The sequence below is a fragment of the Dendrobates tinctorius genome, unplaced genomic scaffold (genome assembly GCF_039654945.1).
Source record: "Dendrobates tinctorius isolate UK_male_01 unplaced genomic scaffold, ASM3965494v1 ptg000028l, whole genome shotgun sequence".
NCBI lineage: Eukaryota > Metazoa > Chordata > Amphibia > Anura > Dendrobatidae > Dendrobates > Dendrobates tinctorius.
The window spans coordinates 55,266,601-55,291,931 of NW_027361696.1; the positions used below are offsets into that span (position 1 = coordinate 55,266,601).

Here is a 25,331-nt window from a genome sequence, read left to right on the forward strand (position 1 = left end):
ACATACAAGACCACTGATAATCTCCCTCGATCTGGTGCTCCACGCAAAATCCCACCCCGTGGGGTCAGAATGATCACAAGAACGGTGAGCAAAAATCCCAGAACCACGCGGGGGGACCTAGTGAATGAACTGCAGAGAGCTGGGACCAATGTAACAAGGCCTACCATAAGTAACACACTACGCCACCATGGACTCAGATCCTGCAGTGCCAGACGTGTCCCACTGCTTAAGCCTGTACATGTCCGGGCCCGTCTGAAGTTTGCTAGAGAGCATTTGGATGATCCAGAGGAGTTTTGGGAGAATGTCCTATGGTCTGATGAAACCAAACTGGAACTGTTTGGTAGAAACACAACTTGTCGTGTTTGGAGGAAAAAGAATACTGAGTTGCATCCATCAAACACCATACCTACTGTAAAGCATGGTGGTGGAAACATCATGCTTTGGGGCTGTTTCTCTGCAAAGGGGCCAGGACGACTGATCCGGGTACATGAAAGAATGAATGGGGCCATGTATCGTGAGATTTTGAGTGCAAACCTCCTTCCATCAGCAAGGGCATTGAAGATGAAACGTGGCTGGGTCTTTCAACATGACAATGATCCAAAGCACACCGCCAGGGCAACGAAGGAGTGGCTTCGTAAGAAGCATTTCAAGGTCCTGGAGTGGCCTAGCCAGTCTCCAGATCTCAACCCTATAGAAAACCTTTGGAGGGAGTTGAAAGTCCGTGTTGCCAAGCGAAAAGCCAAAAACATCACTGCTCTAGAGGAGATCTGCATGGAGGAATGGGCCAACATACCAACAACAGTGTGTGGCAACCTTGTGAAGACTTACAGAAAACGTTTGACCTCTGTCATTGCCAACAAAGGCTATATCACAAAGTATTGAGATGAAATTTTGTTTCTGACCAAATACTTATTTTCCACCATAATATGCAAATAAAATGAAAAAAAAACAGACAATGTGATTTTCTGGATTTTTTTTTCTCAGTTTGTCTCCCATAGTTGAGGTCTACCTATGATGTAAATTACAGACGCCTCTCATCTTTTTAAGTGGTGGAACTTGCACTATTGCTGACTGACTAAATACTTTTTTTCCCCATTGTAGATTGTACTAGAAGCTTTCCGATGTTCCCAGGTGATGCTCAGGCCACCCCTACTTCCTGTACAGAGACAAAAACCTACCCCCCACTTCCTGTAGAGACCTAAAGAAACCTGCTCCCACTTCCTGTAGAGAAACAAACACTTGCTCCCACTTTTTAGTAGAGAGAGACAAACACCTTCCCCCCACTTCCTATAAAAAAACAAGCTCCACCCCACTTCCTGTAGAGAGAGAAAGATCTGCTCCTATTTCCTGCGGAGACAAAGAGCTGCTCCACGTTCTGTCAAGAGGCAAGGAAGCTGCCTCCTTTTTCCGTAGTGAAACATTTGCTCCCACTTCCTGTTGAGAGACAAAGAACTTCCCCTACTTCCTGTACAGAGACAAACACCTGCTCCCACTTCCTATAAAAACACAAACTCTGACCCACTTGCTGTAGAGAGACAAAGAGCCGCTCCCACTTCTTGTAGAGAGACAGAGAGCTGCCCCACTTCCTGTCGAGAGGCAAAGAGACATGTCTGTTTCCTGCAGAGCGATAAAGCTCTGCCTTGACTTTTTGAAGAGGCACAAAGAGCCGCCTCCACTTCCTGTGGAGAAACACTCGCTCTCACTTCCTGTTGAGAGACTAAGACCTGCGCCCACTCCCTGTAGAGAGGCAAACATTTGCTTCCACCTCCTATCATGAGACAAAGTTCCACCCCCACTTACTATAGCCCCAACTTCCTGTACCAAAAAACAAATGCCTAAACCTCCTGTAGAGGGCCAAAGCCGCGCCACTACTTCCTATAGAGAGACATAGACTCGCCCCCTCCTCCTGTTATGATTCTCGGTGTCTCTGCTGCTGCTAGAGACAGACTGTACTTGACTAGAGATGAGCGACTTTGCCTTTTTTAGGGTCGAGTCGGGTTTCATGAAACCCGACTTTCTCAAAAGTCGAGTCGAACGAAATCGGCTGACTATAGGAATAAGTCGTGAAAAGTCATGAAACATGAAACCCAATGCAAGTCAATGGGGAGAAAAGTCGGCAGTGAGTGGAGGACTGGAAACACACCTGGCATGAATTTTAACCCTAGAGGCGGCGAAATCTCTCTCTCTTCTCTCTTCTCTCTCTCTCCCTCTCCCTCTCTCTCTCTCTCTCTCACTCCCACTCCAGCTACACTTTTCTCATTGGCTGAAAAAAGTCACGTGCAAGCATTCGGCGAAACCCGACTTTGGCGCTTGGATCGCCGACCGCATGGCCGACTTCACTCTGTGGTCGGGTTTCGTTTCATGAAACCCGACTTTGGCGAAAGTCGGCTACTTTTGAATCTGACCGACCTGTTTCGCTCAGCTCTATACTTGACAACAGGCAGTGGATTACAAGTTTACCTAATGACTCACTCTGTGGAGTGTTTTTTTTTTGAAGGGTGGGTCATAACATACAATAATTTTTAAAACTCAGACCACCTTTGTTTCCCACAAGGAAATGACCTATTGAGGGGTTGTTCAGGATTTGAAAACCATCTTTTAAAAACAGCACCACATCTGTCCACAGGTTGTGTGTCAATGTACCTAGAAGGAATATAGAGCGCACATAGGGTCTTATCCGAGATAAAAGGAATATTCGTGAGGGATAACCAAATTCACTCACCTATTATGGCGTTGGCATTGGCGGCTGCTGCAAGCCCCGATGTTATGATCCTTTGCTAGGTGAAGAGAATGGGGTATCAGACTGCGCTGCTCGCCTGTCAGGATGATGTACCAGAGGAGTCCAAGTGGATGTAATAGAAAATAGACTTTATTTCTACGCATTTCGTGGTGATCACACCACTTCCTCAGGACAGTCCATGATAGACTGTCCTGAGGAAGTGGCGTGATCACCACGAAACACGTAGAAATAAAGTCTATTTTCTATTACATCCACTTGGACTCCTCTGGTACATCATCCTGACTGGCGAGCAGCGCAGTTTAATGCCCCATTCTCTTCACCTAGCAAAGGATCACTGGTTGTGTGTGGAATTGCAACTGAGGTTCAAAACCAGGCACAACCAGTGGACAGGTGAGGCCATGTTTTTATGGGTTTTTCTCCTGTAACACTCATTTATTCCCCATTGACTTTAATTTCTCTATATACACTAATCAAAATGGGAATCAGTGGTTGTCCCACCAATGGGAACTTGCTAAATGTTTCTACGACCTGTTGAAAGATAATTTAGGCTGGAGTTCCTCTTTAGGACAATTTCTGGTGTTCTCATAGCTCAGCACCGTGTTCTCCGTGTGCATCCTTCACCCTCCTCTACCACCTTTGTCATCCTCTCTCTAGAGATTAGTCCCAGCTGTTGCAGGATCCCATCCTGATCCTTCTTAACATTCATTTCATAATAACATAAAAGCTTTTTAACTCTACCTCTCCGGCCTGGTACATCACGTGCCCACATTACCCTAATCTCCGCTCATCGGCAGGGCATTGAATAGAAGGCATGTGCCATAAATCTAGTGTCAGGACACGAATACATACTTCAACACTGACTCTCTGCTAATTGCATATTTACCTAAAAATTAAATATTGTAAATGAGAAGTGGCCAAGATCTCAGAGAGCAAAAATTTACGTTGACGGGTTTGTTCAATAGCAGCCCAGTTCTGAACTGTTTTCCCTGGTTGTTGTAACACTACCTGCAGCTACCACTAGAGGGAGCTCACTAAACTTAAATCTGTATGTAGTTAGCTCCACCTAGTGGTGGTAACAGACATCCAGAATTATACCACTTTTTTTTAGCTTCTCTCATCTGATTTATGACCACAGGTCGCATCAAGGTTCCATCTGCATGGAAACAAAGAGGACGTAAAAGCAAAACAGTGCAACATTTTTAATGAAGCCTGTTTGCAAAAATGATTTTTAGCCCCAAATACATGCATTTACATTTTTAAATTAAAAAACATTGGACCAGAACTGAACCATGGAGCAATGGCACAAGGTGCCCGGTCTGATGAGTCAGGTTTCCATCATGTGCACAACCGGTGTGTGGTCATCACTTATCTAAAGAAGAGGGTCCTGGCATCATGTGGATGTGATACCTGCATAACATTGTACAGACCACATGATTCCAGAACCTGATGCTCTACCCTAAGCTTCTTTATGTCCGTCTTTCTCCACAGCTGTCCATCCATGAGACTGAAGACCCCGATGATAACCGCTTCCTGCTCGTCATGAAGGGAGCACCTGAGAGGATCTTGGATGTCTGTTCCACCATCTTAATCCAGGGCAAAGAGCAACCACTGGACGAGGAGCTGAAGGAGGCTTTCCAGAATGCATACTTGGAGCTGGGAGGACTCGGAGAGAGAGTATTGGGTATGCATTAAAATAAAATACTGGGAGGGTACAGAGATGAGCAAATCAAATTTAGGTCGAATTTTAGGAAATTTGCAAGACCTGGCAAACTTAAATAATTTGTGATTCGATGACCAAAAAATGTTCACACAAAGCAGAAGATTGCATATACAGAAAAGTGCTTCCTTGTAATGCTTTGCAATTATCACAACACACAAAAAGGCAAAGGCAACCGTTAGGGGCTATCAAGCCACATCACATGATATAACAAAGACAATCAGGAAGGGCTATCAGAGCCAGTATAAAAGCAGAGGCAGGGAATGCAGCAGCCAGATCAGATAGCACAGCAAAGCCAACCAGTAGGGGCTATCATAGCCAGTATAAAAGCAGAGGCAGGAAATGCAGCAGCCACATCATATGATATAGCAAAGCCAATCAGGTGGGGCTATCAGAACCAGTATAAAAGCAGAGGCAGGGAATGCAGCAGCCTCATCAGATGACATAGCAAAGCCAACCAGTAGGGGCTATCATAGCCAAAATAACAGCAGAGGCAGGAAATGCAGCAGCCACATCATATGATATAGCAAAGCTAATCAGGTGGAGCTATTAGAACCAGTATAAAAGCAGTGGCAAGGAATGCAGCAGCCACATCAGATGATATAGCAAAGCTATTTGTGAGGGACTATCAGAGCCAGTATAAAAGCAGAGGCAGGGAACTCAGCAGCCACATCACATGATATAGCAAAGCCAATCAGGAAAGGCTATCAGAGCCAGTATAAAAGCAGAGGCAGTGAATGCAGCTGCTGTTTTTTTTTAGTTAATCTGGAAACTGAGAGGACATGACAGCTCTGGCATAGAGATAGGGAGAGCAAGCTACAGAACACTGTCTAAGGTGAGATATAATTGCCTGAAGGCCGAGGCTGTGCTACTCAGAAATCCTGATGACAATGTGTCTCCTACTTTGCGTACTATTCCTATGTAATGATCTACTTCTCTCTGTGTGCCTCTCTCCAGGATTCTGCCATTATTATTTCCCAGAAGAACTGCATCCCAAGGGCTTTGCTTTTGATACCGAGGATCTTAACTTCAGTACTGAGAACCTTTGTTTTGTGGGACTCATGTCCATGATTGACCCACCCAGGGCAGCTGTACCTGATGCTGTAGGCAAATGCAGAAGTGCAGGAATCAAGGTGAGAGAGTAAAAAAGGAAATAGATTCAAAACTTATCATGGACAAAGAAGCAAAGTCCACAACTTGTAGCTCTTGAGGTAATGGGAAACACCAACTTCCAGCTTGAGAGTCTAAATTAGAGGCCACTTCTTTAGGCATTGCTCTGAAGTTACCATTGCTGGAAACCTCTGACTGTTCTGCGCTGGTTCTCCTTGTGGGCCTTTCCTAGAAAAATGTATGATAATTAACTCTCTTTTAATGCCACTTACAGGTAGCTAATGTCCTATTCACTAAAGAGCATTGAATCATGATTAGGGATATTGGCAAAAACAGATGCACCCATCTGTTCAATTGGTACAAATTGTGGTCCATCGGCCACTTTGACAATTTGTGGCCACCGGACAGGAGCCCTGAAAACCTATTCTTACAAGACAACATCCTCAGCCATGTGTGATGTAACATGGTCATCACACTGCAATAACATTGTACCAGACCAAGTGATCAAACCAAGAACCTTAGATGCTATCAGATAAAAGGCGGTTCTCAGGGCTCCCATTCAACGGTCATAGATTACTGACGCGACCGATGACACAGGTCTTTCAAATTGATTCACAGTAAATATACCCATCTGTAGAAAGTTGTTTTTAGTTTGTACTATCTATGATTTCCACTTTCCACGCATTGACAAAGGCGTTTGGTCAAACTATAGTCTTTGGAGACACTTGGACCTTGGCTCAGGACCCAAAGACTTATCAGAACATGACTTTTGTGTGGTTTGCTCTCTAACACATTTGTCTTATTATCCGTATGTCTTTCTGTAGGTCATCATGGTGACTGGTGATCACCCAATCACAGCCAAAGCTATTGCAAAGGGTGTAGGCATCATCTCAGAGGGTAACGAGACCGTGGAAGATATTGCAGCCAGACTCAACATTCCAGTCTCCCAGGTTAATCCCAGGTAAAGCTAAACACCAATCATGAACTAACGGGGCAATGCAACATGTGGATAATTTCTTACAAGGAGGATTATAGACCTAGGAAGCTGAAATCTACACTGCTGTTGGATCTTCAGAAAAAGGAGCCCCCATACACAATACATAGTTGTTGGCCAAATGGTGATTTGGCCAATCGTTCTTCTTTCTCCAGACTCTAAGAGACAGACGCTGACAGACTCCTCTTAACTCACCGAGACCAAAATGGGACATACCAGTTCCTTATTTATCCCTACATCTGTAGTGTGAGAGTCAGGAGGCCCTCCATACAGGTTAGACTATCCAGTATCGTTAGTCTAATTTTTATGGGGGTCTCAAAGGGACATTCTTAAGTTTGAAAGGTATCTCTTATCTAACAACTTCCCTATCATTAGGGGTCTGACCACTGGGACCCCCACCGATCCTGAGAACTGGGGCTCTGAAGAGCCCTGTGTTGATGGCGCGATGGTAGATATTAAATGAAGACCAGCCTAGCATTGCGCTCTTCTATTTCTGGCGATCCCATTAAGAATTAATATGCACTTGATCGATCACCGCTCCATTTACATGGGGCTCTTCGGAGCCTCGGTCCTCTGGATCGTTCAGGTTTCATGCAGCCAAACCCCCAGAGATCGGAAATTTTCATACTTGAGAATACCCCTTTAAATCAGTGTGCTGATCCTGCAATCAGCTGTTTAGCTCCAGTCATGTATGAATTTTCAAGTTTTGGACCAAGGAGTCCAAGGAGGTAACAGATTGAATCACTAGAAAGGAAAGAAACCGACTAGTTGTCTTCATGTCCCAGTTTTCTATATGTAATTTGTACTTTGTCTCGGCAGGGATGCCAAGGCCTGTGTTATCCACGGTACAGACCTGAAAGACATGAGCACTGAACAGATAGACGAGATCCTGCAGAACCATACAGAGATTGTCTTTGCCCGCACCTCCCCACAACAGAAACTCATCATTGTGGAAGGCTGCCAGCGCCAGGTGAGGACATAGCTGAAAATCTGACCTCTATGCTGACTAGCGCACAAGCCTGCAGAAATAAATACTTTCAGGCTAAAATAAATATAATTTTAGCGCCACCTAGTGTACATAAAGGTACAAAAACTATAATAACAGTACTTTTTAGTAGGTAGTAATATGTGGCTTATTGATCTGCGGTGGCAAACTTTGAGAAGCCATCAGAAGAAGCCTAGATATAGGCTGTCTCCACAGACATCACCCTTGGAACAGGGTCATGGCCCACAACGTCATGGCACGATGCATGTGATGATATCGCCTGAGACTTATGGACTAAGCTTTAAGTAAATTCATGATGTCGTAGGGCCTAGTAAGCACTAGAGGTGACCAGAATTCCCAGCTAAAGATGTGGGGACCGGCTGCCACGGAGGACAGGAACAAGACAAAGTGAATCAAATTGCTCTTCTCTAGTTTGCTAAGATTTTTTCTCTAGTCCTTTATATATGTAGACCCTTAAACTGTATATAAGAAAGGGATTTATATCATAGGTACATAACATTTGACCTTGGGACCACGAATGACCCATTACAGGACCCTAAGGACCCCATTATCTATGCACTTAATCTTAGCTCATCTCTCCTCTTCTTGTAGGGCGCCATTGTGGCTGTCACCGGTGATGGTGTAAATGATTCCCCCGCTCTGAAGAAAGCTGACATTGGGGTGGCCATGGGAATCGCAGGTTCTGATGTCTCCAAGCAAGCAGCTGATATGATCCTGCTGGATGATAACTTTGCTTCTATCGTCACCGGCGTGGAGGAAGGTACGACGGGATTAGGTTGCAGCATACAGAGCTTAGAACATGAATGTCTCTACTCATAGATATAGCCTTACAAATGATATCTTCTCTACGTAGGTCGCCTCATCTTTGATAACCTGAAGAAATCAATTGCTTACACTCTGACTAGTAACATTCCTGAGATCACCCCCTTCCTGCTCTTTATTATGGCCAACATTCCTCTGCCTTTGGGCACCATCACCATCCTGTGCATTGACTTGGGCACTGACATGGTGAGTAACGAGGAGTCTGTAGGAGGAGTCTGTAGAATTACCAAGAAATGAGTAACAGGTCAAGTCAGATATTGCTAAAATTTCATAAAAAAACCTATTCTCTAGGTTCCCGCCATCTCCTTGGCCTATGAAGCAGCAGAGAGTGACATTATGAAGAGGCAGCCAAGAAATCCCCGGACAGACAAACTGGTGAATGAACGATTGATCAGCATGGCGTATGGGCAAATTGGTGAGTCTATGGGATGGTAGACCCGTCTAAAAAACAGCCACACTCCCCCACCAACCACCAGGATTAGAAAAAACTCTGATCCCATTCAGCACTGATTGAGATGTTTCAGCTATTGGTGCTGATGGTTCACCATGGCAGGTAGGGGCCTACTGAAGATCGCCATGGGTGCCATGTCTTGGTGGTGAAGGAGGCATAGGAGACTGTGCTTCTAGCTATATACCGTGATACTACATTATGTAGGTCACGCGATCAGACGATTGCAGGCTTAAGTCAGCTAAGAGGAAAAATTTAAAAAAGCTACAAAAAAATGCATGTTTTATAGAATATTAAAAAAAATTCAAATCATTCACTTTTCCCCCTTATTCAGTATTGCCACGTCCGTAAAAATCGGATCTGTCAAAATATTAATATATTTAACCCATGAGATAAAAAACAAATTAAAATTGAAACACCAGAATTGCTGTGCTTTGGTCTACACATCTCACCCAAACAATTCAATAAAAAGAGTTCAAGACAACATACACTCCCCACGTTAACACGCCATGCAAAACAAAAAGGAAACCCTCAAACATCTCCATTGATGGAAAAAAAAATCTGAAAAATGGCGACACAAACCAATATTTTTTTTTAGATTAATGGCGGAATTGCAGTTATTTTTCCATTTTACAGCACTTGGAAAAAATTTTTCCAGTACACTATATGGTAAAATAGCTGGTGTCATTTAAAACCAACACTCGGAAATGAAAACAGGATTTTGGTTTCTTACCGTAAAATCTTTCTCAGAGTCTTCATTGGATCGGGGTATCTTGAGACAAACTGTTGGACTCTTCTGTTCTGTCGAGATGCCAGGAGGTCCACATCTGGAGTCCCCCATAGCTGGCATATCTGACGGAACACTTCCTGGTGTAAGGACCATTCCCCTGCCGCGAGCCCCTCCCAACTGAGGAAGTCGGTGGCCGTGTTGTCTGTGCCAGGAATGTAAACTGCCGAAATTGCCGGAATTGCGGTCTCTGCCCAATTGAAGATTCTGGATACCTCGGCAAGTGCCCGGGGACTTCTGGTTCCCCCTTGGTGATTGATGTATGCCACCACCGTGGCGTTGTCCGTTTGAATCCGAAATGGCTGGTTGTTGAGGTATCTTTCCCAATGTAGAAGTGCTAGAAAGACCGCTCTCAGTTCTAGAATGTTGATTCGTAGTGAGGATTCTTGCCTCGACCATCGTCCCTGGACAGTCAGGTGGCGGAATACCGCACCCCAGCCCAGGAGACTGGCATCTGTAGTTACTACCTGCCAGTGGACAGGGGGAAAAGGCCGTCCCAGATGAACAAGGGGGAGGTCAGCCAGCACTTGAGGGACTCCCTGGTCTGAATGGAATGGAAGAAGGGGGCGATCCAGCGAAGAGATGGACCTGTCCCACTGAAGGAGGATGTTCCTCTGCAGTATCCTGGAATGGAACAAGGCAAAGGGTATTGCCTCTGAAGCTGCCACCATTCTTCCCAGGACTCTCATGGCAGCGCGAAATGATAGAAGCCGGAATTTCAACAGAGAGCGAATTCCCTGCTGGAGGGTAATCCACTTTCTTTCTGGGAGAAAGACACTTGAGGGGATTACCATTCCTAAGAATTCTAGGCGTTGTGTTGGCGTTAGGTGGGATTTCTCCCTGTTTATGATCCAACCAAACCAGGACAGCGTGTTTAAAACTACCGCTAGATTTTCCTGGGCCTGAGCAAAGGAGGGCGCCTTGACGAGAATATCGTCGAGATATGGTACCAATATTATGCCTCTGACCCTTAATATAGCTTCCATCGCTGCCATAATCTTTGTAAAAATTCTGGGGGCTGTTGCCAGCCCAAATGGCAGGGCCACAAACTGGAAATGCTGCTTTTGGACAGCAAAACGCAGAAACCTCTGATGTCCCTGAAAAATGGGGACGTGTAGGTAGGCGTCCCGGATATCTATGGAACATAAGAATTCCTGATCCTCCATAGACGTAATTACCGACCGAATCGATTCCATCCTGAAATGGAGTAAGCGGACCCATCTGTTTAGCCTTTTGAGGTCTAGTATGGGACGAACTGAGCCATCCTTTTTTGGTATCACAAACAGGTTTGAGTAAAAGTTGGTAAAACGTTCCTGCTCGGAAATGGGGACGATTACTCCTGCGTTGAGGAGAGAGTCGATTGCCGCAAAAAAACCTAGAGCCATAGCAGCGTCTTTTGGTGGCTGCGATAGAAAGAAGTGATCTCGCCGAAGCGCGTTGAAGTCTATCTTGCATCCTGTTGATACTGCCTCATGTAACCAGATATCCTCTACTGAATTCTGCCAGACATCTCTGAAGAGGAGAAGGCGGCCTCCTAATCTGGGAGAGGTACTGGGAAGGGACTTGGACTCCCTGCTGGCGTCAGGCTGAAGTGGCTCTGCCCGGCACTAACCTGGTAGCTCTGCTGTTGGAACTGCAGGAATGCCATGACGTGGTGGCCCGAAATTATACCTTCCTCCTATCTCTCGGTGCTTGCGACTTCTGTGGGCCCTGACCATAAGTGTCTGTCGCTGGGTTACGGCGAAAGGGCTGAGCTCTATGTTTGAAAACATATTGACGAGGTTTGGCCTGAGGGAGAAGAGAGATTGTACCCCCCGTTGCATCCTTAATGATTTGATCTAACATTGACCCAAAGAACCGGGTGCCCTAAAATGGCAGATTGGTCAGTGATTTCTTTGAGGACAAATCAGCCTGCCAAGCCTTTAGCCAGACCATCCGCCAGACGGCTACCATGTTACTGGATGCTTGAGCTGCGCAAGACGCAGCATCCAGGGTTGCTGATACCAAATACCTCCCGGCATGAGAGATTTGATCTGCGAACTCCGCCAGTTCCGCTGGTGGTGCCCTGACCAATATGCCTTGTCTAAGCTGTTTGGCCCATTTTGTAACAGACTTAGCTACCCAGGCTGAGGCGAAGGCTGGACACAATGTAGCGGCTGCTGCCTCAAAGGCGGATTTTGCCAGGGATTCTATCCTCCTATCATTGGGATCTTTTAGGGCTGCCCCACTGGCGAGTGGGAGGACTGTACTGGTAGCGAGTCTGGACACTGGTGGGTCCACCAAAGGGGATGCGGTCCAGTTGGCGGTGAAATCTGGAGGGAAGGGATATAGAATCCCAAAACGATTCCCTCTCTGAAACCGCCTTGTTGGGTTTTCCCTTTCCCTGGCCAACACTTCCTCAAAATCCTTGTGGGAGGCGAAGACCCTAGAGGGAGACTTATGATGCTTAAATGAAAAAACCTGATCATTAGGTTTTGATGTGGTGTCCCCAATGTTAAAAGTCTCATTGACTGCGGCAATGAGGCCCTGAACCATATCCTTGACCTGGGACTGTTCTGACCCGTACTCATAACCCTCCTCTGAGTGTGTCTCTGATAATGCCTCGCCTGATTCCGGGGATGAGGACCGGGAGGAGTCAGACGGCCAGAGGAATTCTGGCGGTGAGATGGAGTGAGAAGGGGACCTGGATTGGTGGTCCTGTCTAAACCTTTAACGGCCTCTAGAAGGCCCAAAAGGAGGCTCCTTTGGTGCTCCTGTGTCCACTGGAGTCTGAAGTGTCAATCTGTTAAGCACCGTTACCAAGGTCTGTGATACCTTGGTAAGGTCGGCCATGGACTTAGATAAGGAAGAGGCCCATCCTGGACACTCGCTGTCTCCCGTGGCGATGGATGGCCCCTGGGCAGTAGGCAAGGTGGCTTCCTCCTGCTCCAGGAGTAATGTGGGAGCTCTGACAGGCAAAGCGGGGGGGCTGCACCTGCTCTCTAGCGTAGGTGACACCGTAGGTCTGCTGCAATCTGAGCAGAGTGGCGAGGACTGACCTGAAGGAAGCCTGACATTGCATTTGGTACATACAAAATATTTGACTAACGTCACTGAAGCAGATGAGGAGGAGTGGGACTGCTCTCCCTTGGGCATACTGACAGGTTTTACCTGGTGCCGACCGTCGGGGGTAGAGAGTGGAGTGAGGGAACAACCTGTAGTGCAGTACTCACATACCCATGACCTGTGTCCCCACCGCAGCTGCCGCCCAAATGCTGATGAGAGAGAGAGAGAGCGAGGTGAACAGCCCTGCCGCTGCCTAGAAGCCTTATGAAATCCCCGCCCGGAAGTGGTGGGCGGGGCCCTGCTCTGGCCTCCTGGAGCACCAAGATGGCGCTGGTACAGGAAGAGGAAGCCGGGAGGCGGAGTCTGCCGGGAGCCGGAATCTGGCTTCGGCCGTGCTGGGCTCCTGCTGGAGCCCATGGTCATAACGCTGCCACGGGAAGAGGCTGGAACCGCGCTGCACCGCATGCTTGAAAGTAAGTGTTGGCTCTTAAACTAAGTATAGAACCATGGGCTGCAAGCCCGAGTGCTGATTAGAGCGGTCACATTCAGCCAGAGCGACTGGTGAGCAGATCATACAACGCTGCAGCCTCTTTCCTCCAGTTCACCCCGTAACCGGTGTCGGTTTACCTGCATGAAAAGATTGCTGTCCCAAACCTTTTCTGCAGGGCGTCTCTCTCGAACATCAGGCTCTGGTGGGCGAGTGATGGGAGACGAAGGTCAGGACCAGGAGCTGCCACCTGACCACGAGTCCTGTGTTAGGGGATAGGGTCCTGCCCGCGGGATTCATGAGGATACGGGGTGGCAGTACACGCCGTACTCATAATCCCGGTGTGGGAATACAGATGTAGCATATCTACTCTGTATCCCTCCTTGGTTACCTGAAAAGGAACGATGCACATTGAGGTAGGCATGGGTCTGCGATAGACCTCTGTCCACCTCCTGCTGACACTAAGCAAAACTGATTGTCCTACAGACAGACGGTCGGAGGGGTGTATACTGCAGGGGCGGAGTTAACATTTTTTTCATGCATAGTGTCAACCTCCTAGTGACAGCAGCACACACCCACGGTTTCTGTGTCCCCACGGTTCCTGTGTCCCCCAATGAGACGAAAGAGAAAAAGCTCTTGTGCGGTCATGTCAACAGAAAAAGGGGAGGTAAAAACAGAAAGGGTAAAAACAAAAATTGGTTGTGTTGGGAAATAATTCATGAATTAGTTCTAAAAAATCTGTGAAAGATATAGGAATGACATGAAAAATAAATACACCTGTGGTTCCACTTTCCAGGATTGTGATCTTCCTCTTCCTACTTCTTCTTCCAGGCATGATCCAAGCTCTTGGTGGCTTCTTCTCCTACTTTGTCATTCTGGCAGAGAATGGATTCTTGCCATCACACTTAGTTGGCATTCGGTTAAATTGGGATGACAGAAGTGTTAACGACCTGGAAGACAGTTATGGCCAACAATGGGTGAGTGGTAAAAATCTTCTTCCAAATTTAGACATTCAGTATAGAGTGGGGAAAAAGTATTTAGTCAGCCCCCAATTGTACAAGTTCTCTCACTTAAAAAGATGAGAGATGCCTGTAATTGACATCATAGGTAGACCACAACTATGAGAGTCAAAATGAGAAAATAAATCCAAAAAAATCACCTTGTCTGATTTGGCAAGATTTATTTTGCAAATTATGGTGGAAAATAAGTATTTGGTCACCTAAAAACATGCAAGATTTCTGGCTCTCACAAACCTGTAACTTCTTCTTTAAGAGGCTCCTCTGTCCTCCACTCATTACCTGTAGTAATGGCACCTCTTTGAACTTGTTATCAGTATAAAAGACACCTGTCCCCAACCTCAAACAGTCACACTCCAAAATCCACTATGGTGAAGACCAAAGAGCTGTCGAAGGACACCAGAAACAAAATTGTAGCCCTGCACAAGGCTGGGAAGACTGAATATGCAATAGGCAAGCAGCTTGGTGTGATGAAGTCAACTGTGGGAGCAATAATAAGAAAATGGAAGGCATACAAGACCACTGATAATCTCCGTCTATTTGGGGCTTCACGCACGATCTCACACCGTGGAGTCAAAATGATCACAAGAACAGTGAGCAAAAATCCCAGAACCACACAGGGGGACCTAGTAAATGACCTGCATAGAGCTGGGACCACTGTAACAAAGGCTACCATCAGTAACACACTACACCGCCAGGGACTCAGATCCTGCAGTGCTAGACGAGTCCCCCTGCTTAAGCCAGTACATGTCCGGGCCCATCTGAAATTTGCTAGAGAACATTTGGATTATCCAGAAGAGTATTGGGAGAAAGTCATATGATCTGATGAAACCAAAGTAACATAGTAACATAGTATTTAAGGTTGAAGGGAGACTTTAAGTCCATCTAGTTCAACCCGTAGCCTAACATGTTTATCCAGAGGAAGGCAAAAAAAACCCATGCGGCAAGCACTAAGCTCCACGTTGGGGGAAAAAAATTCCTTCCCGACTCCACATACGGCAATCAGAATAGCTCCCTGGATCAACGTCCTATCAAGGAATCTAGTCTATATACCCTGTAACATTATACTTTTCAAGAAAGGCATCCAGGCCCTTTTTAAATTTTAGTAGGGAATCACTCATTACAACATCATAGGGCAGAGAGTTCCATAGTCTCACTGCTCTTACAGTAAAGAATCCGCGTCTGTGATTATGATTAAACCTTCTTTCCTCCAGACGTAGAGGATGCCCCCTTGTCCCCGTCACAGGTCTAAGAGTAAAAAGATCATTAGAAAGGTCTTTGTACTGTCCCCGCATATATTTATACATTGTAATAAGATCACCCCTAAGCCTTCGTTTTTCCAAACTAAATAACCCCAAGTGTAATAACCTGTCTTGGTATTGCAGACCCCCTAGTTCCCTAATAACCTTGGTCGCTCTTCTCTGCACCCGCTCCAGTTCAGCTATGTCTTTCTTTTTACACCGGAGACCAGAACTGTACACAGTATTCTAAGTGTGGTCGCACTAGTGAGGTAAAATTATGTTCTCCTCATGAGCATCTATGCCTCTTTTAATGCATCCCATTATTTTATTTGCCTTTGCAGCAGCTGCCCGACACTGGCCACTAAATGTGAGTTTGTCGTCCACCCATACACCCAGGTCTTTTTCAGTGACAGTTTTGCCCAGTGTTGTACAATTAAGCACATAATTATACATCTTGTTTGTTCTACCCAAGTGCATGACCTTACATTTATCCCCATTAAAGCTCATTTGCCATTTATCAGCCAAGCTTCTAGTTTACATAAATCCTCCACATAGTGGGAATAACCGAGACTTGGTTAGATAAAAGCTATGACTGGGCAGTTAACTTACAGGGTTGCAGTCTGTTTAGAAAGGATCGTAAAAATCGGAAAGGAGGAGGGGTTTGTCTTTATGTAAAGTCTTGTCTAAAGGCCACTTTAAGGGAAGATATTAGCGAAGGGAATGAGGATGTCGAGTCCATATGGGTCGAAATACATGGAGGGAAAAATAGTAACAAAATTCTCTTTGGGGTCTGTTACAAACCCCCAAATATAACAGAAATCATGGAAAGTTTACTACTAAGGCAGATAGATGAAGCTGCAACCCATAATGAGGACCTTGTTATGGGGGACTTTAACTACCCGGATATTAACTGGGAAACAGAGACCTGTGAAACCCATAAAGGCAACAGGTTTCTGCTAATAGCCAAGGATAATTATCTTTCACAATTGGTGCAGAATCCAACCAGAGGAGCAGCACTTTTAGACCTAATAGTATCTAACAGACCTGACAGAATAACAAATCTGCAGGTTGTTGGGCATCTAGGAAATAGCGACCACAATATTGTACAGTTTCACTTGTCTTTCGCTAGGGGGACATGTCAGGGAGTCACAAAAACACTGAACTTTAGGAAGGCAAAGTTTGACCAGCTTAGAGATGCCCTTAATCTGGTTGACTGGGACAATGTCCTCAGAAATAAGAATACAGACAATAAATGGGAAATGTTTACGAACATCCTTAATAGGCACTGTAAGCGGTTTATACCTTGTGGGAATAAAAGGACAAGAAATAGGAAAAACCCAATGTGGCTAAACAAAAAAAGTAAGAGGGGCAATTAACAGTAAAAAGAAAGCATTTAAACTACTAAAGCAGGATGGCACAGTTGAAGCTCTAAAAAACTATAAGGAGAAAAATTCCTTATCTAAAAAAATGATTAAAGCTGCCAAAAAGGAAACAGAGAAGCACATTGTAAGGAGAGTAAAACTAATCCCAAGCAGTTCTTCAACTATATCAATAGTAAAAGAATCAAAAGTGAAAGTGTAGGCCCATTAAAAAATTGTGAGGAAAGTATGGTTGTAGATGATGAGGAAAAAGCTAATATATTAAACACCTTCTTCTCCACAGTATTCACGGTGGAAAATGAAACGCTAGGTGAAATGCCGAGAGACAAAGAAAACCCTATATTAAGGGTCACCAATCTAACCCAAGAAGAGGTGCAAAACCGGCTAAATAAGATGGAAATAGATAAATCTCTGGGTCCGGATGGCATACACCCACGAGTACTAAGAGAACTAAGTAATGTAATAGACAAACCATTATTTCTTATATTTAGAAACTCTATAGCGACGGGGTCAGTTCCACAGGACTGGCGCATAGCAAATGTGGTACCAATATTCAAAAAGGGCTCTAAAAGTGAACTTGGAAATTATAGGCCAGTAAGTCTAACCTCTATTGTTGGTAAAATATTTGAAGGGTTTCTGAGGGATGTTATTCTGGATTATGTCAATGAGAATAACTGTTTAACGCCATATCTGCATTGGTTTATGAGGAATCGCTCCTGTCAAACCAATCTAATCACTTTTTATGAAGAGGTAAGCTATAGACTGGACCAAGGTGAGTCATTGGATGTGGTATATCTTGATTTTTCCAAAGCGTTTGATGCCGTGCCACACAAGAGGTTGGTACACAAAATGATAATGCTGGGTCTGGGGGAAAATGTGTGTAAATGGGTAAGTAATTGGCTTAGTGATAGAAAGCAGAGGGTGGTTATAAATGGTATATTCTCTAACTGGGTCGCTGTGACCAGTGGGGTACCGCAGGGGTCGGTGTTGGGACCTATTCTCTTCAACATATTTATTAACGATCTGGTAGAAGGTTTGCACAGTAAAATATCGATATTTGCAGATGATACAAAACTATGTAAATCAGTCAATACAAGAGAAGATAGGATTCTGCTACAGATGGATCTGGTTAAGTTGGGAACTTGGGCCGAAAGGTGGCAGATGCAGTTTAACAATGATAAATGTAAGGTTATACACATGGGAAGAAGGAATCAATATCACCATTACACACTGAACGGTAAACCACTGGGTAAATCTGACATGGAGAAGGACTTGGGGATCCTAGTTAATGATAAACTTACCTGGAGCAGCCAGTGCCAGGCAGCGGCTACCAAGGCAAACAGGATCATGGGGTGCATTAAAAGAGGTCTGGATATACATGATGAGAGCATTATACTGCCTCTGTACAAATCTCTGGTTAGACCGCACATGGAGTACTGTGTACAGTTTTGGGCACCGGTGCTCAGGAAGGATATAATGGAACTAGAGCGGGTACAAAGGAGGGCAACAAAATTAATAAAGGGGATGGGGGAACTACAGTACCCAGAGAGATTAGCAAAATTAGGATTATTTAGTCTAGAAAAAAGACGACTGAGGTGCGATCTAATAACCATGTATAAGTATATAAGGGGACAGTACAAATATCTCTCCGAGGATCTGTTTATACCAAGGAAGGTGACGGTTACAAGGGGGCATTCTCTGCGTCTGGAGGAGAGAAGGTTTTTCCACCAACATAGAAGAGGATTCTTTACTGTTAGGGCAGTGAGAATCTGGAATTCCCTGCCTGAGGAGGTGGTGATGGCGAACTCAGTCGAAGGGTTCAAGAGAGGCCAGGATGTCTTCCTGGAGCATAACAATATTGTATCTTACAGTTTTTGTTAGGTTCTTTAGAAGGACGTAGATCTGGGGATTTATTCTGACAGAATTTTATAGGCTGAACTGGATGGACTAATGTCTTTTTTCGGCCTTACTAACTATGTTACTATATTACTATGTTACTTCTGTAATATAAAATTGTACTCCTCTGTATTGATTACCCTGCAGAGTTTAGTGTCATCTGCAAATAATAAATTCTACTCTCTATGCCCCCTACAAGGTCATTAATAAATATGTTAAAAAGAAGCGGGCCCAACACCGACCCCTGCGGTACCCCACTGCTAACCCAGTCCGAGTGTGCTCCATTAATAACCACCCTTTGTTTCCTATCCCTGAGCCAGCTCTTAACCCACTTACACATATTTTCCCCTATCCCCATTGTTCTCATTTTATGTATGAACCTTTTGTGTGGTATCGTATCAAAAGCTTTTGAAAAGTCCATATATACCAAGTCCACTGCATTTCCTTGGTCCTGTCCGGAACTTGCCTCTTCATAGAAGCTTATCAGATTAGTCTGACAGGAGCGTCCCTCGTAAACCCATGTTGATATTGGGTCATGAGGTCATTCTTCTTCAGATACTCCAGTATAGCATCTCCTAGAAAACTTTAGTAGAAACAAAACTTGTCATGTTTGAAGGAGACAGAATCCTGAGTTGCATCCAAAGAACACCATACCTACAGAGAAGCATGGGGGTGGCAACATCATGCTTTTGGGCTGTTTCTCTGCAAAGGGACCAGGACGACTGATCTGTGTATATGAAAGAATGAATGGGGCCATGTATCATGAGATTTTGAGTGCAAACCTCCTTCCATCAGCAAGAGCACTGAAGATGAAACGTGGATGGGTCTTTCAGCATGATAATGAGCCCAAGCACACTGCCAGGGCAATGAAGGAGTGGCTTCACGAGAAGCATATGAAGGTCCTGGAGTGGTCTAGCTAGTCTCAAAATCTCAACCCCATAGAAAACCTTTGGAGGGATTTGAAAGTCTGTGTTGCCCAGCGACAGGCCCAAAACATCACTGCTCTAGAAGAGATCTGCATGGAGGAATGGACCAACATGCCACCAACAGTGTGCCAACCTTGTGAAGACTTACAGGAAATGTTTGACATCTGTCATTGCCAACAAAGGATATATAACAAAATATTGAGATGAACTTTTGTTAATGACCAAATACTTATTTTCCCCTATAATTTGAAAAATAAATCTTGCCAGATCAGACAAGGTGATTTTCTGGATTTGTTTTCTCATTTTGGCTCTCATAGTGGTGGTCTAGCTATGATGTCAATTACAGGTCTCTCTCATCTTTTTAAGTGGGAGAACATGCACAATTGGTGGATGACTAAATACTTTTACCCCCACTGTATAACATATACAGATGTGTTGATAGATGCGAGTCCCACCTCTCGATACCTTCATCTATTTCCAGAACGGGAGTCCTTGACCACATCCAGCCATTGTGAACGGAGAGGAGTCTGCATGTGCCGTGTTCCAATAAAACAGCTTAACAACTTTGCTCACTTTCTTGGCTGAATAGGAAACACCCATGGAAGTGGATAGTGAAAGTCGCACATGTGCAGGTTCTTCTTCGATCACCAGCCAGGATGGGCGACCCCCTCATTTCTGGGGTGGGATCTGCATCCTGAAATGTGACCTACCTGAGATATCCCAGGTCCCACCATCTCTGTCCTCTTGTCCAATCTCTCCTCTTTCTTCAGACATATGAGCAGCGTAAAATTGTGGAGTTCACATGTCACACGGCCTTTTTCGTCAGCATTGTGGTCGTACAGTGGGCCGATGTCATCATCTGCAAAACCAGAAGAAACTCTGTGTTCCAGCAGGGCATGAAGTAAGTGACCTAGACAAAAATATTCCTGGTGCACCCATAGGAGAGTCACGAGAGGTGGCACTTGCCAAGGTTAAGCTTATTCCCAGGTATGATCACCTATACATTTCCGAGTACCCAATTGAATGGACTCCATTCTTGCCATGGGGTCAGTTTATTCAAAAACAACTCAAAAGTGGGACTATTCTGCCAGTCACTGTAGACTTTAGGGTCCTTTTCTGTTCCTCCAGGAGAGATAAAACTCATAGATTTCTGCAACATTCAGCAGTCACCAGCAAGATGTGTATCAGGGTGAGTGTAGGATGGAGGAAACTGTTAAAAGACGATATGAGGATGTTGGGAATGCGCATATGAGAGAACTGGTGCAGCACGAGAAAAGCCATGGGAGGTTAAAATTGCGATTAATCTTGGATCGTTAGTAAAACAAAAAGACACAAGAAGGGTGCTGGAGAGAGATAAAGGAGAGGATGTTTAGCAGCAGGGAAAGTGACTGGCGCATGGTAGCGGCTTTCCAGAATGAATAGCCTGATTGCTCCCCTGTAAAAATGAAGACTCCTTGAATCACCATTATAATCTGTTTCACTCTTTGTATCTTTTTCTCAATCCAGGAATAAGATCCTCATCTTTGGTCTATTTGAGGAAACCGCTCTGGCAGCATTCTTGTCTTATTGCCCTGGGATGGACATCGCACTGAGAATGTACCCATTGAAGTAAGTGAGATGAATGTTAGGCATCCCGGAAGACACAGGTGACAGCTAACACTCTCATTTCCCCTCCATACACATGCACACTCTGTTCGGCTGAGCATGCATGTATTTTGTATGGCGAGAGGGAAATAAGCTGCTGTCAGACACCTCTGGAGGTGGATAGTCCAACATGCCCAATCCTTCTTTTCCCTGAAGCCTGCCAACATGCAAAATTTAGGACATCCTATATACAGTATATATGCTATATACATGATCGGCCAGTCCTACCAAAATCAGATTTTACTATAGTGTCCAATAGGTACTTGTCTTCAGAAATACACCAGTTTTTACACACACCTTCACCTTCTGTCAACCGAATAGGTCGAAGACTATTACTAGTAGCTAAATATTCCATGCACTTAGAGATGTAATATGCTGACCCATCTTTTCTCTTGTCGCGTAGGCCCAGCTGGTGGTTCTGTGCCTTCCCATACAGCTTCCTCATCTTTATATATGATGAGATCCGAAAACTTATCCTTAGGAGACACCCAGGAGGTAAGTGCAGAGTCAGGTTTTTGTGTGTACACGTGAAGATGGGGATGATAGTGTGATTGCAGCTTTTGTGGTGGTGGGAGGTCCCCAGCGATCAGACACCTATCACCAATCCTGTAAATAGGAGATAAGTTGTATGTCTAGGAATACCCCTTTAAATGGGGGTCAGAACCCAGTTAATGAGACTGAAGGAGATAACCGAGTACAGTACTCTGAATGGAGCGTCTCCATCACTCTTTAAAAGGAACCTGCCACTCGATTTGATTCCTGCTGCCTAAACTACAGGCAGCAGTAATCAGAACCTGGTAACAAGATTGCCGCCGCTGCCTCTGATTCAGTTGATTGACAGGTTTCTCACAATGTTAACACAAGGGAAAAAACTGTTAACTGAAGCAGAGAGCGGGGATCAATAAAGTATGTTTTCTCTGGAATGCTGGAGAATTTCGGAGAAAGACATGCCTGTCTACAATTGTGCTGCCAAGCTTTGATTCACGCAGCTGGAGGTTTGGAGAGCAGGAATCAAGTGACAAGTTCTCTTTAAGGTCTAAAATACACTAACGCGTCTTTATTATTCATTTTTTACAGGTTGGGTAGAAAAAGAGTCTTATTATTAAATTCCGAGAGACACATCTCCCAGACCTGGACCCTCTCCAATCTCTGAATCCCCTTTCCTCCCCTTTCCACTCCCCACCCTTGCTCCCCCAACAAAGAAACAAAAAAAACAAAGACAAGACAAAAACAAAACAAAAAAGAACCCCCGACAAAAACAGCAACCACCACCACCACAGGATTTCAAGAAACGCAACGTTCGCTGTGAACCCACCTCCCAGCCTTCTGTTCCAGATTCCACTTTGGTTCTTTTTTTCGACTCATTTCTCTCCCCCCCTTTTTTCTGTAAAATTATAAATATATATATATTATATATAAATATAAATAGAACCAGTTTTTTTCTTTTTTTTTCTTTATTTCCTTTTTATGATTTACTTTTAATGTTATATTACTAAGGAGGGGGAGAGAGAGCGAGAGAGAGAGGGATGGTGTCCAAAAAAAGTGAAAGAGGTGAAGGGATCAAAAGGGTAGAGGAAAAAGGCCATGGGTAAAAAGTGAAAAGATGGAAAGGTTAGAAAAGGCCATGGAGAAAAAAGTGAAGGAGGTGAAAGAGTGGAAAGGGAAGAGAAAAGAGGCCATGGGGGAAAAACTGAAAGAAGTGAAGGGATGGAAAGGGAAGAGTAAAGAGGCCATGGGGGAAAAAGTGAAAGAGGTGAAGGGATGGGGAAAAACTGAAAGAGTTGAAGGGATGGAAAGGGTAGTGGAAAAAGGCCTTTGGGGAAAGTGAAAGAGGTGAAAGGAACAAAAGGGTAGAGGGGAAAAGGCCAAGGGGGGAAAACATGAAGGAGGTGAAGGGTTGAAAAGACTAGAGGAAAAAGGCCATGATGAATGCTAAACCCCTTCACTGATGGCAATTTTAGTACTGAAGGAGGAGTGCAAAAAAGAGTGATTTGAGAAGAGAAGGTGGAGAGATGTGAAATTTACTGGGATGGGAGGGGGGCTGCAATAGTACTCTCTTTGTATTAACCTCTATGCTGCCAAAGGTTATGACCACAGCTCTTCGGAATTATTAGTAATGTGCTGTTTCATGAGCTTTGGGGTTAATTTTCGAGGATTTTCGAGGTCACCAGTAGTGGTCAAATGACGTCTTATGAACAATGTGTCCGGTAAACAGCCGTAGGGTTTTAAGGGGCATTAATAGGTCCCTGTTAGCCCCCTAGACTTCCGGAGGGACCAGCTGAGCATCTCTCACATGGAAGTCTTATATGTGTAATAATAACCCCCTTCACTCAACCACCCACCTTCTATTCCTCCATATCTGATGTACTCCATCTATAAGAGAGTGAGCGGTACATGTATCCGTCCTGTGTATTAGGAGGGGGTGAGAGGTACGTGTCTGTGTGTTTATTAGAAGGGGGCGATAGGTACACGTCCTGATGTCTGTGTATTATGAGGGAATGACGAGTGGATGTCCTGACGTCTTGTATTTAAAGGGTGTGCGAGATACAGTATATGTCCCTATTCTTCACGTGTAATATGTCAACGTCTGCAGAGAAGTGGAGCGGAGGGGGTGGGGAGGGCAGATTTGGAATAAGTAGACATCACAAAGTTATACAAGTAAAAGCGGAACAGACAATATATCCAGGAAGGAGATAATAGTAATGGAGAAAGTATAGCAACATAGTGGAGGGATAGGAAAAAAAATTGAAAAAGTTAGAGCATTGTAGGGAATAAGAGGGACCCCGGTGAATCCTGGTAGGTGGAGGCTTGTTTGCGTCTCGTGTCTGTTATGTGTCTCCACCCCCCCCCCTCTTGCATTAGTTTTTGTCAGGTTGTCAAATAATAATTTTTTTTATCTTGTGTTTTTCCTGCCATTTTCTGTGATTTACAAAAATAAATAATAATAAAAAATACCCCAAAAAACTGCAAAAGGACTGATTTTTTTTTTACTGGAGAAACAAAGGCATGTAATGCGGAGAGGTGGGTGAAACTTGTGGGATTGCCTTAAAAAAGGAACTTGTGCGCACAAGCTGTAATACCAGATATGGACTATGGATAAGAGTGGTGCTATTATCCAACACATTGCACGTGTTCCTGTAATTTCCAGATGACTGTTCAGAAGAGGCAGTCATGTGTGTACATGAGGAATAATACTATTTCTGGACTCTGGACTTTTTATCACTTTGTATATAGGATTTTTCCCCTCAGGCTCTCTAATTTTCAGTGGTCTCTTAAGTTTGAGAGGAAACTCGCTACTATGATGTCTCCCATACACAGCACACACAAACATGATGGATTTCTGGTCTCCTGTCTAGATGTAACATGTTAAGGAGTAGTAGTATGAAGGACATTATTTAGCAGTTATGAGCAGTGTAGCTGTGCATCCAGCTCTGGGATGAGACAAAAGTAGCAGCATGAAGGACATTCTACAGGCGTTGTGAGCAGTGTATAGTAGCTGTGAATCCAGCTCTGGGGTGAGATAAAAGTAGCAGCATTATTATACAGAATTTGTGAGCAGTGTAGCTGTGATTTCAATTGTCCTTCATGCTACTTCTTATCTCAACCCTTAATTGAAATCACAGATACACTGCTCACAAATTCTGTATAATGTCCTTAATGCTGCTACTTCTATCTCACCCCATTCTACAGAAGTTGTCAGCAGTGTAGCAGTGCATCTAGCTCTGCGATAAGATAGAAGTAGCAGCCTGAAGGACATCAGTTGTGAGCAGTGTAGCTGTGATTTCAACTCTGGGGTGAGTTAAACATTTACCAGAAAGCAGCAACACAGTTTGTACCTCTCTCACTCTACTCCTCTGATTTGATTTCTGGCTTAACAAAACCGAGATCACTTTATGATACAAAAATCGTACACAACGATTACAAAAATTACTTCTCACGCATCCTGCAAAGATGCTCCAGTCATAGGACATTCCTGAATGGCAGGTACTAGAATCACAGGGATCCAATCCTGTCCCCTAAACACGTATATGGTATCGCCGATAGATGATATTGCCAGGCGCGGCCGGCGACAT

General features: G+C 44.6%; 1 protein-coding gene across 1 annotated transcript in view; it reads left to right on the forward strand.

Moving 5' to 3' along the window:
* The window catches only part of ATP1A3 (ATPase Na+/K+ transporting subunit alpha 3), a 121,589-nt gene extending 97,359 nt beyond the window's left edge, over window positions 1-24,230 (forward strand). Inside the window, exons 12-23 of the mRNA XM_073570756.1 lie at window positions 4,229-4,421; window positions 5,415-5,590; window positions 6,392-6,528; window positions 7,381-7,531; window positions 8,159-8,327; window positions 8,421-8,575; window positions 8,681-8,804; window positions 13,988-14,133; window positions 20,385-20,515; window positions 21,121-21,222; window positions 21,662-21,753; window positions 22,336-24,230. Of these exons, the coding sequence (XP_073426857.1) occupies window positions 4,229-4,421; window positions 5,415-5,590; window positions 6,392-6,528; window positions 7,381-7,531; window positions 8,159-8,327; window positions 8,421-8,575; window positions 8,681-8,804; window positions 13,988-14,133; window positions 20,385-20,515; window positions 21,121-21,222; window positions 21,662-21,753; window positions 22,336-22,364 (1,605 nt within the window). The 3' untranslated portion in view covers window positions 22,365-24,230. The remainder of the gene's footprint in view (window positions 1-4,228; window positions 4,422-5,414; window positions 5,591-6,391; window positions 6,529-7,380; window positions 7,532-8,158; window positions 8,328-8,420; window positions 8,576-8,680; window positions 8,805-13,987; window positions 14,134-20,384; window positions 20,516-21,120; window positions 21,223-21,661; window positions 21,754-22,335) is intronic.
* Window positions 24,231-25,331: the final 1,101 nt, after the last annotated feature.